The sequence below is a fragment of the Pelophylax lessonae genome (assembly GCF_965119305.1).
Source record: "Pelophylax lessonae genome assembly, chromosome: 7".
NCBI classification, from domain to species: domain Eukaryota; kingdom Metazoa; phylum Chordata; class Amphibia; order Anura; family Ranidae; genus Pelophylax; species Pelophylax lessonae.
Window position 1 is genome coordinate 271,962,628 of NC_138774.1, and position 14,807 is coordinate 271,977,434.

Below are 14,807 nucleotides of genomic sequence, written 5' to 3' on the forward strand. Positions count from 1 at the left end.
GCCTCCTGACGAGAATTGAGCTAACAGAGCCTAAATCCTCTCCCAGCACAAAGCCCCCCCCCCCCCCCAAATCCCCTCTCCTAGCACAAATCACTTCAATTATCCTTAAATGGCACAAATCCACCCCCTCAAAATCCCACATTCATAGTTAAAATCCCACCCTCCAAATCACCCATTCTAACACACCATGCCCATCCTGGCTCTGCTCCCAGTGGTCTGCAGTGTTACCACCTTTGGTAAGTCCAGGAATGCCCATCCCTGGACCTCTGATTAGTTGCTATGTACAGACACTTGTCAGTTATTTTTTGTAAAAAAAAAAAAGAGAAGAAATGGAACAAATGTGAAGCAATTGCTTCCACCGACCAAATAAAATGAGATCATTAGTTGGCATTGATAAATCAGCCAATTTTGTATCTCCATATTTGTTGCTATATAAAATACAGAAGCATAAGGTGCATGTCAGAGGCGTAACTAGAACCTTTAGGGCCCCGGTGCAAGAAACCATGAAGGGCCCCCATGACCCCTGGCCAGGGCCCTTCCCTTCAAGCCTTGGGCTCTTCCCACTGATCCTGGGGCCCTTTACGCTCGTTGCGGGACCCTTTCACAAGTTCTGCAGTGGGCCCCCTTCCTGCCATCTTGGGTCCTCCCCTCGGTGGTGGAATGCCAGGGCCCGGTTGCAAGTGTGACCTTTGCGATTCCTGCTAGTTCATCCACTGGTGTCAGTAGTTTTTATTTTTTTGTATTTTAATTTTATTATTTTTATCATTTTATGTACAAGGTCACTGACTATGACTCCATTCAGAAAAGGAGGAAGCTGGCAAATTACATATTTACCGACCCCTTCCTGGTTCTCTATTGTGTCATCCTATCCTACCCTATCCAGGTGTACAGAGGAGCCAAACAGGCCCCCCTGGAGCATGGGGCCCGGTTGCAATTGCAACCCCTGTAGTTACGCCCCTGGTGCATGTGACTGTAGCACCATCCTAGGTAGGTGCTAGGCAAATGCATTTATTGCTCCTTCTGCTTATCAGGGGAGCCTGATCTGTTAGGTTGCCTGTTACATGTTTCCAGGTGTGATTCACTGGGTCTAAGGAAATGTCCCCACTGTATCCAATGAGGGCCACTGTTGGACAGTGGAGGAAACCCAGCCAGTGACACATTGGCTTTTGTGGGAGTCCCAGTGGGAGGGCATTCTTGAAATGCATCTTGGGATTGCCCATAAAAGCTGTGGGGACATGTGACAGGGCATCTTTGGTGGGAAGCAGAGTCCAGGAGGAAGTGAACGGCTGTCTCTCCTCCTGCTGTGTGTGAGGAAGGTGGTCTTAGGGCCAGGGGTGTCCAAATTATGGCCCTCCAGCTGTTGCAGAACTACAATTCCCATGAGGCATTGTAAATCTGACTTTCAGACATGACTAGGCATGATGGGAATTGTAGTTCCTGAACAGCTGCAGGGCCATAGTTTGGACACCCCTGTTGGGCGGTCGGCCTAGTGAACCAGGTGTGGAGCTGAGCTGCAGAGGATCCAGTGGAGCCGACAGGGGAGCTGCTGGCAGAGTCTCTCGGGAAAAACAGTGTCCGGGATTACCAGGAGATTTGCCAAGGGTCTGCCCAGAAAGGGGGACCATTCCAGTGAAGTCAGGGGATCAGGGAGCTAGCTCACACAGAGTTTCAGTAAAGGGGGTGCGTGTAGAGAACCCTGAAGAGTAGGGACAAAGGGGTCACCAAGTAGAGCCCTGAAGAGAGATTCACAGAAGTTCATTATATTCTAAGTACAAATTCCCGTGATATTGTGCCCAAACCCCTAGAATACTTGAAATATATTCCCGTAGGGAATGCTGATACAGTGTATCAGAAAAGATGTTACGGTCTCTAGGTAGCACGGTCTAGGGTCCCCAGCAAGCCGACGTGTTTCGCAACAGGGCTTCCTCAGGGCCAGAGAGACCAAGGCAGACCGATATTTCCAACTGCGATGGAGACCTGAGCGGACACATGCGTTGAGGAGCAAGTTAATACGGTTGGGCATACAAGGGGGGTGTGCACTAAAGCACCTGCAACCATGCAGATTCGGAAGGCAATTCCCATTCAATATCCTTTTAATGTTATCATGGGACCCCAAAATGCAGGTAATGGACAAGTTCCTCGTATCCTACTACATCAACATTAATGGGTTCTCTATTTAGACCACTGTATGCGTGAGGCAGGTACTTCATAGAGTATATTCTATATATCCACATATACTAGCCGCATCATGGACCTTGCCATCAGAATGAGGGACTCCTTCCGTCCACCCTTGTAGCATAGACCTGCCGATATTCATTATATTCTACTTCAATGCAGTAACAAGGTGAAGCAGCGGCCTTGCCGCACTCGGCTATATATTTAGACGTCCCAGCAAATTGTGCATAGTTATTCAAGTTGGAGTATCCCCACTCATCCCTTCTCCTATCCAAGTTCTCAAATAAAACCACAAAAAACAAAACCCCTGGACTGTTTTCTGACCGAGCCAAGCACTTTGAAAATGTGAAACTGTCATGTTGTTGCTATGGGTAACCCAGGGAAATCCGTAACCAGCAGCTCCAATGGGAGTAGTGCTACATGACATATATTAAAACCCTGAGTCATACAAGTCATCCCACCATTGAACAGTTAACAAATTATTTCCATCAATCCAAATTCCTTGTTATTAAATGATCAGGAGGGTGACCTTTTGAGGAGAATGGAGTGTAGATCTCGCCACATATCGAATTCCCTGGTCAGTTCATTGTTAAATATGTGTATGAGGTCACAGCACTTCCCTCCACATCACTCTTCTCCCAGGAGGTAACAGAACTGTTTTCTTTGCTAGTCATGCTGGATGCACTGGGAAGAGTTCTTTGGAACACATGCAGGAGGTAATGCTGGTAAAGGTTCCTTTGCTAATAAGAAATCCTTAAATGGTTTTCAGTATAAAACATTGCATGCAGTCATTTCAGCAACGATATTTGCAGAGAGATCTGCATTGTTTAAAGGGCTACTACACTCTGTTAGAAAATAAATGTAAAAAGAACAAAAGGATAAAATAAACTTTGTTAAAGCTGAACTCTGCAACAGCCAAACACTTGACATGCATATACAGTTCGTCCGGAAACTATTCACAGCACTTAATTTTTTCCACATTTTGTTATGTTACAGCCTTATTCCAAAATGTATTAAATTCATTATTTTCTTTAAAATTCTACAAACCATACTTCATTATGACAATGTGAAAGAGATTTGTTTAAAATCTTTTAAATTTTTTAAATCTAAAAAACCAAACCAATCCCATGTACATAAGTATTCACAGTCTTTGCTCAATACTTTGTTGAAGCACCTTTGGCACCAATTACAGCCTCAGGTCTTTTTGGTTATGATGCTACAAGCTTGGCACACCTATTTTTGGGCAGTTTCCCCCATTCTTCTTTGCAGGACCTCTCAAGGTCCATCATGTAAGCAGAGTAAAGAGAAGGCACCACTCAGTGAAGCAGTAATTAATGTATTAAGCTCATATCAAGACTTACATAAAAGCAAAAAGTGGAGCGTCATGACCCGGCGTCGTTCCTAATTCATCGTGTACCCGTTGTGGAAGCTGCCAGCAACCTAAACCAATCCGGGGGCTGAATCAGAGTGTGGCTGCGGCGAACCGCATACCTCACAGAGGGTCGCGCGGCCGTAGATGAGGAATGGGCAGTTACCGGTTTTCAGAGCATGCTTCCAACAGGTCCTTCAGACCATTGGTCTGAAGAAGGCGCTGTTGTGAGCATGCTCCGAAACCGGTAACCGCACAGTCCTTCTGTAAGGTATGCGGTTCGCAGTGAATGAGGAAGGACGCCGGGTCAAGATGTTCCACTTTTTGCTTTTATGCAAGTCTTGATATGAGCTTAATAAATTTGTTATTACTGCTTCACTGAGTGGCGCCTTCTCTACTCTGCTTACATGGGAGTGGGATCTCGCTTCGGCCCTGTGAGAGCTGCCCTCGATGATCGCACTAACACTGTGCTTTTGGAACATTCACCATCAGTCTGGTTAACATCTCACCTATCAAGACTGTCTGGATAAGTTGGGCTTGGCCCCTTAGTTCCAGTGAAGGAAACTCTTAAGGCGTCAGTGTACCAAGACATTTTGGACAATTTCATGCTCCCAACTTTGTGGGAACAGTTTGGGAATGGCCCCTTCCTGTTCCAACATGACTGCACACCAGTGCACAAATCAAGGTCCATAAAGACACGGATGAGCGAGTTTGGGGTGGAGGAACTTGACTGGCCTTCACAAAGTCCTGACCTCAACCCGATAGAACACCTTTTGGGATGAATTAGAATGGATACTGAGAGCCAGGCCTTCTTGTCCAACACCAGTGCCTGACCTCACAAATGTGCTTCTGGAAGAATGGTCAAACATTCCCATAGACACTCCTAAACCTTGTGGACAGCCTTCCCTAAAGAGTTGAAGCTGTTATAGCTGCAAAGGGTGGGCCAACTCAATATTGAACCCTACGGACTAAGACTGGGATGCCATTAAAGTTCATGTGTGTGTAAAGGCAGGCGTCCCAATACTTTTTCACAAAGTGTGTATATATGTGTGTGTGTGTAGATAGGTATATACACACAATGATATATCTGTAAAATATTGATTTTTTTAATAATAGCAGAAAAAGTTAAATATAACACTACTCTTTATTCATTTATTGTGTTGTAGTAAATGGAGGAGGAAAATGTAAGTCATGTTTCTGCAGTTCTACCTACACTTTCTTAGATTCCTCAAGCAGTAGTTATGACTTATGTTAATAGTCATGTCTGTGGTTCAGTCCTTCACGCCATACCGGACCGCACAAAGGCCTATAGTGACCAGTGTTCAAGTTGGGGCTCACATCCGCGTAGGTGGAGGTGTTGGGGTGTGCAGTGATGACCCTTTTCCATCTGGTGCATGTTCTTTCTATCTATGCGTGTTTCTTCCCCCTTCTATCTGAACTATATACATTCCAGATCATTGCTTGAAACACAGCTCCAATCGTTCCAAACAAAAGTGCCTGCCCCTCCAGTATAGGAAGAAACTATTGCTTGTTTTTGCAAGGGGGATGGCTTGCACAGAGTAATACTTGCCATATGTCGCTGTCCCACATTCTTCTCCCATGCTGGTTCTGGTTAGGATGACTGGTCTACGGAAGCCAGTCTTCATGACCTTCTATTACCAGTCTTGTTGCACTTTAATCAATGCAGGACCAGTAGCCACACCATCTGGATGAGATGTAGCTGCTGGTAGGAGTGCCTGCCCAGATTCCATGCTGGAGAGCAGAGGGTCCAACTGCTGGCTCTTGTGGGTCTGAGAAGAAGGGATGGGTATTGCTCTGTACTAGTCCTTCTCCCTGCAAGAAATTTAAATATATATTCTTCATAAATGGGTGGAGAGGCATTTTTTTGTGGCCAGTTTTGTGTTGGATTATTTATATTTTGTTTTTATATGGTAGATAAAGGACCTCTCCTAAACCAACATGTGATTTTTGCCCACTACACATGGTCAGTTAGCCAATTTTCACCAGTCCTTGTTCAATAAATTTTCACTGAAAGTTTACATAGTCCTAGCAGTTGAGGTTGAATAAAGACTATATAGTCCATTGAGTTCAACCTATGTAGGTGTGTGTGGACGTATTCATTTCCCATAACCCTGAATGTTTTGCTCTTGGAGATGTACGTCCAAGAGTCTTATAAAAGTAGCCATACTCCCCGCAGTTACCACCATTTGTGGAAGCGAGTTCCACAATCTTATTACCCTTAGTGCCGGTTCACACTACGTCGCTCTGACTTCGGGGGCGACCTGTGAAGTCGCGTGCAGCGCGACTTCGGTGCGACTTGCACGGACTTCATAAAATGAATGTCTATGCAAGTCGCCCCGAAGTAGTACAGGACCCTTTTTCTAAGTCGGAGCGACTTGTGTCGCTCCTATTAGAACTGTTCCTGTACCGAACAATAGGAGCGCGACGGACCGCGATAAGTCACGGTCCAAGTCGGACTAGTGTGAATGGAGTCTTACTGTAAAAAACAGTTTAAAAAGTTTACAAAGATACAAAAACAAGAATCGCACAGAATACAGCATGGGGGGGGGGGGCCATACTGCCCCCAATAACAGAACCAAGCATTGCCATCAATACATAGTCCATAATCAAAGGTGTCGTATAAGAACAACATGCCAGACCTGGAGAAAATCAGGGTTCGGTATCTGGCCAAGACTGGGCACAGAATCCTGTACCATTGGGATATATCAAGGTTTGACCCCCCCCCATAACAGAGAGGGGGATAAGGTTGATTTCGCCAATCCTATTTCACAACTAGGGATGCACCAATCCGACTTTTTTGGATCCGATACCGATATCTGGCATTGTGAAATCGCTGATACCGATACGGAACCGATCCGGAGCTACACACAAAGCAAGCGGCTGCAGTACAGAGCAAAGCCGCTGCTTCATGTGTGTGGCTCCTCCATGCACAGGCGGAGTGCATCTGATATCACTCCGCCTGTGAGCCGGGACTATACAGGAAGTAGCGGCTCCCATCCCATACTAATACTGCACCTAGTAAGGGATGGCTGAGCCGTTACCAAGCAAAAACCGGATCGGCCAGTGGATCGGTCAATGTTACCGATCCCCCGATCCATCTAAAATGGCCATATCGGCGCCGATATCCGATCCGAATATCGGATCGGTGCATCCCTATTCACAACCAACCTAGCTGCAGTTTTTCAACCTTTTTTTCTTTGCATGTATGCATTGGGAAGGTTGTTTCCCTTTTTCAATGGTAATAGAAGTTATTGGTGTTTTAAGTGGAATCTGTCAGGATCAACTTATACAATCGGCTGTTGCTGACTTGTTTCTGAAGGTGTAAATTGTCCTTCACTACTAGTGAGGCACTAATACAAATTAAGCATGCAGCCAGCGAAATGTAAGGATGGCTTACCCATCCCAGGGCATGCATCTTTGCAATAATAGCACCAATATTTTTATCCTGACCTCCTCATTTTAAGTGTGACAATATTCCTATATCCAGGTACAGTATTGCCATTTTTTTCTAACTTTTATCCTATGTGTGTGTGTTTTTGTGAATATTTTTTTTTATTTTCAAGGTAATAGAAACCAAGTTTTTCATAGTTACATAGTTATTTAGTCAAGTTGAAAAAAGACACAAGTCCACCTGGCTCAACCAATAAAAAACAAAAGCAGTAAAGAAAACCCAACCATACAATCCCATATACACAATCCTATACCCGCAGTTGATCCAGAGGAAGGCGAAAAAAACCCCAGCAAAGCATGATCCAATTTACTACAGCAGGGGAAAAAATCCCTTCCTGATCCCCGAGAGGCAATCAGATATTCCCTGGATCAACTACACACTGCTCTTTTTGAAAAGGGCAAATATCTGTGTATTTCTCAGCATTGCCCATAGACACCATCTATCTTTTATTGCTACCAAAATGGTAAACCATTGAGAGCCAAAAAAAAAAAAAAACTCCTTTCCTCTGTCTTTTTAAATAAAGCTTTTTGGTACTTTTTTGGGGTATTTTCGGGAACATTTACCAGTATGTTAGTGTATGATGTATTGCCTGCCATGAAACTGACTCTTTGCCCTCTGGTCTCAGACACGTTTAGTGGAGTTGCATCGTCTATGGGAGCTCTTGCTGTTGAGGATGCAGGAGAAAGGAATCAAACTTCAGCAGGCTCAAAAACTGGTCCAGTACCTGCGGGAATGTGAGGATGTTCTGGATTGGATCAATGATAAGGTAGGCTACTCACCTTCCTATGAGTTGTACTCTATGTACACGTATACAATCACAATCACATGTATTCTCCATTATGTATGTTTTTTTTTCACGGTAACGTGATATTTTTTAGGGTTTTTCGAGATGTGCAAAGAGAGATCAGACAAACACTTGTAGGCAAAATCAAATTGTGTACAACATTTATTGAAATAATAACGGATAGCCTCTGTAGGGCACGACCCCACTCACCGGGACTCATATCCCTCCTATATGCCTCTATTGTTTCTTGCGATACGCCCCCTTTCACGGTCTATCATTCTACTTGGGAGCTGGAATTGGGGGGTAGGTTGGACAAGGAAGACTGGCAGTATATGACGGCAGCTCTCTCGAAATGTCTTGATTCTGGAAAATGCTTATAAGGTGTTTTACAGATGGTATTATACCCCAGCTAGGCTGGCTAAATTCATACCTGCGTATTCTCCCTTGTGTTTTCGTGGATGCACTCAGGTGGGGACCATGGCACATATTTGGTGGACATGCCCCAAGGTGCGCAGATTATGGATCAGGATCTATGCTTTGCTCCGTAATATTTTTCAGGTCACCTTGGAGAGACCCGTATGAGGCGCTTCTATGTAAACCTATACCTGACCCTTAAACAACGTTCGTTGGCTCAGCATTTGTTTACAGCTACGAAATTGACAATTGCCCGATCCTGGAAGACCCCGTTGCTTAGTTTTGAGGCGGTCAAAAACCGTATGAATGATATTCTAATTAATGAAAAATTGACACCAATAGTCTCTGATTCTCATGATAAATTTCTTAAGGTGTGGGACACCTGGATCTCCAATTTTGCCCCTTCCAAATTTTCAGACCACTCTTCTTTCCCTTTAATGCCCCCCGGACGCTCGCCCCGCAGGACCCGTTCTCTCTTCCTTTTCCCCATCCTCTCTATAGTCCTCTCTATAGTCGTCTTCTATGGTCGTCTCTTTGTTTGTCTCCTTTTCTCATTCCTTCTTTCCCCTCTTTTTCCTTTTTGTCTCTTTGTGTTGCTTTCTTCTCTGGCTTGGTTTGCTCAAAGGAACGTTCTAGGACTTCTCCTGTTGTTTTTATTGCGCTATATGCCACTAGGGGGGACTTTTGGTCCCTGTCTAAACATTTTTTGCTGATAAACCTTTATTTAGTCTACAATGTTTTAAGTTTGGCTTACGCCCTATGTTTGTATCCTGCTTTGCTGCTACCTGTTTCATATGTTCCATTTTTTCGTATTGTATGCACATACAGTACCTTGCTTTGATGTATGTTTATGCCTTTTCTTAAAATAAAAGCTTTTGTACAAGAAATAATAACGGATAACGATCACAAATGTTGGAAAATGTAACAAGATTACTTACCTATAGATGCTATTTCACCAAGGAGTCCCGCCCACATTTATTGCGGCTTGGCACGATAATAATTAAACCAGACACCTGCATTAAGCAGTGCTGGACTGAGACTGACTATTCCAGGTTTTGACTGTGGTATATACAGACTAGTGCGGTAACGAACTACCAATGGTAACTGTTTAGAAAGTGATATCACCATTTAAGGAAGATGGCACACATTTCTAGAAAGGACTTGGTGGGCTTGGCCAAATGGTCAGTTTGCAAGGACATTCCTATAGCATTAGGTCAGTTAAGGTAAAACCATCCTTATGTCTTTATATGGCCCCTTGACCAGGTTTTGGAGTAATTTTTATACATTAGTGATCCATGATCAATGGAAAAATTGTTTTTCTCTATCGTTCATTGACGGACGCAGTTCTCTCTGATTCATATCAGTAGGGTTATACTGCCGCCTACAGGAGTAGGACACTCGTCAGCAAAAGGTTGTGGCTACGCCTATGGGCAGTCCCGGAGGGTACACCCTCTCTCTTCCTGCATAGGATGTCCGTTTTTAATCTGCCTAGTTTTAAAGGGCCGCAAGGTTTTTTGCTGGCTGCTGTTTGGAGGGCTTTTTGGGTGTTTACTGTTTGTTTCAGGTGGGCCTCATCTTTTGTTCTGATGAGTCCTAGGTCTGCCGCCTCCATACCACCACCTACTACTGCACACCTCCTGGTACGCAAAGATTGTTGCACATCTGTCCTCACTAGTATAGTTCATACTGGCCTTTGTACATTGGCTGTAGCCTTATCTTCCCATTCATAAAGGAAAATTGTTTTCTGTATATTTTTATATTTTGAGAATGGTAAAATCCCCTTATTTTTCATCTTAGGCTGCATTCACATGTCAGCGTATTGATCGCGGGCAGAATCGCCGCAATTCCGCCCGCGATCCGGAAATCATTGCAAATCGCGGGACGCCTGTGCGTTGCCCGTGATTTGCTACAGCACCCCAAACGCTATGCGATGTTGCCGCGATTTCAGCCTGCCGAATCGCGGTAACCTCGCGCAAAAAAAAATTGCGCGACGCATTACGCCCAAAAAAGTACAAGAGCTTCTTTGGAGTGTAATGCATCCCGCGATTTTTTTTTTGTGCGATGTTACCGCGATTCGGCAAGCGGAAATCGCGGTAACATCGCACAGCGTTTGGGGTGCTATTGTAAATCACGGGCAACGCACAGGCGTCCCGCGATTTGCAATGATTTCCGGATCGTGGGCGGAATTGCGGCGATTCTGCCCGCGATTAATATGCTGACATTTGAATGCAGCCTTAAGAATAAAATGCCGCCTCTATGTACCTTGACTCCACATTGAAACACGTACAAGAGAACCACTCTCAAACAGGCTGGAAGTCTTCAGATTTGGGGACTTGATTGCATTGTCTTTTCATTCTATGTAAAAATATTTATTTTAGGAAGCCATTGTGACATCAGAGGAGCTGGGACAAGATCTGGAGCATGTGGAGGTCCTGCAGAAGAAGTTTGAAGAGTTCCAGACTGACTTGGCAGCCCATGAGGAGAGAGTGAATGAAGTCAATCAATTAGCCGGAAAACTGGCCCAAGTAAGGAATTCTAGACAAGCTAGCTCCCAAGTTTTGATTCCTTTGGCTGTCTCCACTAGGCTCTTCTTCATTAATATACTTTCTGCTCACAGGAGGAACATCCTGAACTTGAAATAATAAAGACCAAACAAGATGAAGTCAATGCCGGGTGGCAGAGATTGAAGGGCCTGGCTCAGCAGAGACAAGGCAAACTGTTTGGAGCTGCAGAGGTCCAGCGTTTTAACAGGTATAGTGGAAGAGTATATCCTCTATATAGAGCAGGGATCCTCAAACTACAGCCCTCCAGCTGTTGTGGAACTACACATCCCATGAGGCATTGCAAAACTCTGACATTCACAGACCTGACTAGGCATGATGAGAATTGTAGTTCCTGAACAACTGGAGGGCCATAGTTTGAAGACCCCTGATATAGAGACAAGCTCAGGCTTGTTTGGGTGCTTTTCCAAAACCCTGAAGCTGAGCTCACCAGGAGGCTGCCACCAGTAATGGACCAATCCTCTGCTGCGGGGGGAATTCCCAGCCAACAGCTGCATGTATGCAAAGGGTTGTGTATGCATGCGGCTACGGTGTGGCGAAAGCCCCCACCACCGAGGACGGCTTCCTGGTGAGCTTGACCACGTGGTTCTGAAGGGCATGCAAATGCACCTAAACCCATCTCTACTTCTAATATCATCTTTGATTGCGGTTTCCAGCTATCTCTTATAAAGTCTGATCCTCCAGTATAAAAAGAAATAGGGAAGGCACAAATGCCTAGTGCATTACCATAAATGTAATCGGAAAGATATGGAAACAGTAAAAATGGATACTCACAAAAGTAAAGTATAAAAGATCGTATGGTTGGGTTTTCATTGCGCTTTTTTTTTTTCTTTTATTGGTTGAGCCAGATGGACTTGTCTTTTTTCAACCTAACTATGTAAAAGAGCATGTAAACCAGAAGATACCATGTGGGGCAGGATACAAGTGCTCCCAACAACATCCCGCTATACTGGCAAGCGGACGTGTTTCGGGGGTGCAACCCCTTCCTCAGAGCTGTGCCAGTTGTTGGAGCACTTGTATCCTGCACCACATGGTATCTTCTGGTTTACATACTCTTTTACATAGTAAGGTTGAAAAAAGACAAGTCCAACTATGTAAAAGAGCATGTAAACCAGAAGATACCATGTGGTGCAGGATACAAGTGCTCCAACAACTGGCACAGCTCTGAGGAAGGGGTTGCACCCCCGAAACACGTCCACTTGCCTGTATAGCAGGATGTTGTTGGGAGCACTTGTATCCTGCACCACATGGTATCTTCTGGTTTACATGTTCTTTTATACTGTACTTTTGTGAGTATCCATTTTTATTGTTTCCATATCTTTCCTATTACATTTTTGGTAATGCACTAGGCATTTGTGCATTACCTGTTTTTGTTCTTTCTTTATTTTTACATTGGATTCCACTATTTTTACTTTGGATTCCCCTATCTGAGGAGGGCTGCATTAACTAAGCATTCAGGACTTTTATGGATGTGTTGCCTGTTAAGCCTTCTCTTTCTGTGGAGGACCTCTGAGCGCTGGGAGTGACTGTCTTTTTTTTCTTGTGTTGATCCTCCAGTAAAACTTGCCTGTAGAACCAGAGCAATTATTTACATATTTTTGCATTTTGTGCTTTAGTGTTTGTATGTTTAGTGCTCCATATCTGATATCGTCCACTCCTTGGCTTGTAGTTTTCCCCCTAAGCACCACTTATTATCTTATGCACAGTTCTAATAAGGAGACCATGTCTACACCAGACATTCACCTTCAGGAGACCATGTCTACACCAGACATTCACCTTCAGGAGACCATGTCTACACCAGACATTCACCTTCAGGAGACCATGTCTACACCAGACATTCACCTTCAGGAGACCATGTCTACACCAGACATTCACCTTCAGGAGACCATGTCTACACCAGACATTCACCTTCAGGAGACCATGTCTACACCAGACATTCACCTTCAGGAGACCATGTCTACACCAGACATTCACCTTCAGGAGACCATGTCTACACCAGACATTGACATGAGACTTTAGTGTACGAAGGATGAAGGAATCCTGTGGGATCTGTGCAAAATCTGTATGTAAGGGGGCCACATCCATGGGATATGTTTCCATGTTGGACCCTTGGTGGGATCCTGGTTTAGCGTAGTATCTGAGGCACCTTTGTTGGCAATAATTCAGACTCTCATGGCCCTAGGCATCAAAGTTCCTTCAGATATCTGGGAGCACTCAGTGAGACACAGAGACGGCAGGTACGATGTCACAGAATGCTCGCTTTATTCAAACAGTAAAGAACATTTTATAGAGAAAGTAAAAGGGGAAGTCCCTTTCCAGTAGATTATACATAGAATTATACAAGAATAGCAGTTTACCATTGCGTGCTTCAAGTCACGTACTTACATATGAGCTAATTAAAATAAGGCATAGTTATAATTGGCATTAGATCAGACTTGTTCTAAGGGTTAAGATAAGATATAATTGGTTACTTCAAACACGCTTGCTCTAAGGGTCAGTTTGACCACAAAGCGTAATGTCCTGGAAAATTTCAAGGACATTTACTTAGATAGGCTTTTTAATTAAGCTGAGTCTAGGGTTTTAGTAACAAAATGGAGTTGAAAAAAACAAAATGGAGGATAAATATTCCTTCAACCTTGATAGTGAAAGATGCTTTAAAGATGCTGTTGAAAAAGGACCTTTCCTATTTTAAAATTGCACTTTGTATGCACATACTGTAGAGTAGGATATTCTGTATACTATTATGCCATGCACAGACGTGAGTAACCGTTGGTACGTTAACACAGTTCCAGTAAGACACCGGCGCATTGAGCTGCTCTTTTAGCGTTACAGTGTGAAGGTTAGTGCAGTGCTGAGTAATCCCTAGGAAACATCCCACCACCACCAACAGTCATGCAAGTGAACAATACATTTTCAATATGAATGGATATTTCAAATGCCACCTTTTTCATGGAATGTTGACTTAAAGCGGAGTTCCAGCCTAAACACACACTCACCTGTCCAACGGTCCAGCGATGTGGCCGTCCGGAGCCTCGATCTTCTCCCTCTCTGTCTGCGGCGCCGGCATCACTGGTGTGGGCACCCGGCTGTGACAGTTTTCGGCTTCACAGCCGGGTACGCACTGCGCATGCACGAGTTGCGCTACGCGTCGTGATTGGCCGGCAATCTTCTGGGACCTCTGACATGTCCCAGAAGATTGCAGGGAGGGAGGGGGAGAGGAGAACTTCCGCTCAGGGTGCCGCGGCGCTCCGAGCGGAAGTGGGAGCGGGTACCTGTCAAAACGAGGTACCCGCCCCTCTCCCCAAAAAAAAAATGACATGCCAAATGTGGCATGTCAGGGGGTTGGAACTGCCTAAAGCAGAAGTTCCACTTTTGGGTGGAACTCCACTTTAAGTGGCCAGTATTGTGTACATGGCAGATTTACTGAATCCTGCAGTTGTGTGGTCATGCAGCTCCTCTGATGACACATGAGCTTGCAGAGTAACGTATGTTGCCAGCGTGGTTTTAACAGTCCTCCAATGTTTTTTGCAGTGTGTTCTAACCATGTCCTCTCAATTCTTGTCTATAGAGATGTGGATGAGACCATTGGCTGGATCAGGGAGAAGGAGCAGCTGATGGCATCAGATGACTTTGGAAGAGACTTGGCCAGCGTGCAAGCTCTCCTGCGTAAGCATGAAGGCCTGGAGCGAGACCTGGCAGCTCTCGAGGAGAAGGTATGGTTTGTTTTACACGGGGGTATACAAGACTCCTTGTGTTAGTATATGAAGTGGTCTTATCAGTTGAACTCCTTTTTGTATAGGTAAAAGCCCTTTGTGCGGAGTCAGAACGCCTGCAGCAGTCACACCCTCAGAATGCGCCACAGATCCAGGTGAAAGGGACGGAGCTGCTCACCAACTGGGATCAGATTCGCAGCTTGGCAGCAGAGCGTCACACCCGCCTCTACGACTCCTACAAGTCAGTGATGAAAAGATGCACTTTTTCCTTCTTTCTTGTTGATAACCTCTTTGCCATTTTGGAATATACTTGGCTCAA

At 44.7% G+C, this 14,807-nt stretch overlaps 1 protein-coding gene across 1 annotated transcript in view; it reads left to right on the plus strand.

Annotated features, from left to right (window-relative positions):
* SPTAN1 (spectrin alpha, non-erythrocytic 1) overlaps positions 1–14,807 on the plus strand; it is a 154,070-nt gene that overhangs the window by 59,174 nt on the left and 80,089 nt on the right. The window contains exons 4-8 of the mRNA XM_082263944.1: positions 7,642–7,782; positions 10,593–10,739; positions 10,832–10,965; positions 14,344–14,488; positions 14,575–14,729. Coding sequence (XP_082120070.1) covers positions 7,642–7,782; positions 10,593–10,739; positions 10,832–10,965; positions 14,344–14,488; positions 14,575–14,729 — 722 coding nt within the window. The remainder of the gene's footprint in view (positions 1–7,641; positions 7,783–10,592; positions 10,740–10,831; positions 10,966–14,343; positions 14,489–14,574; positions 14,730–14,807) is intronic.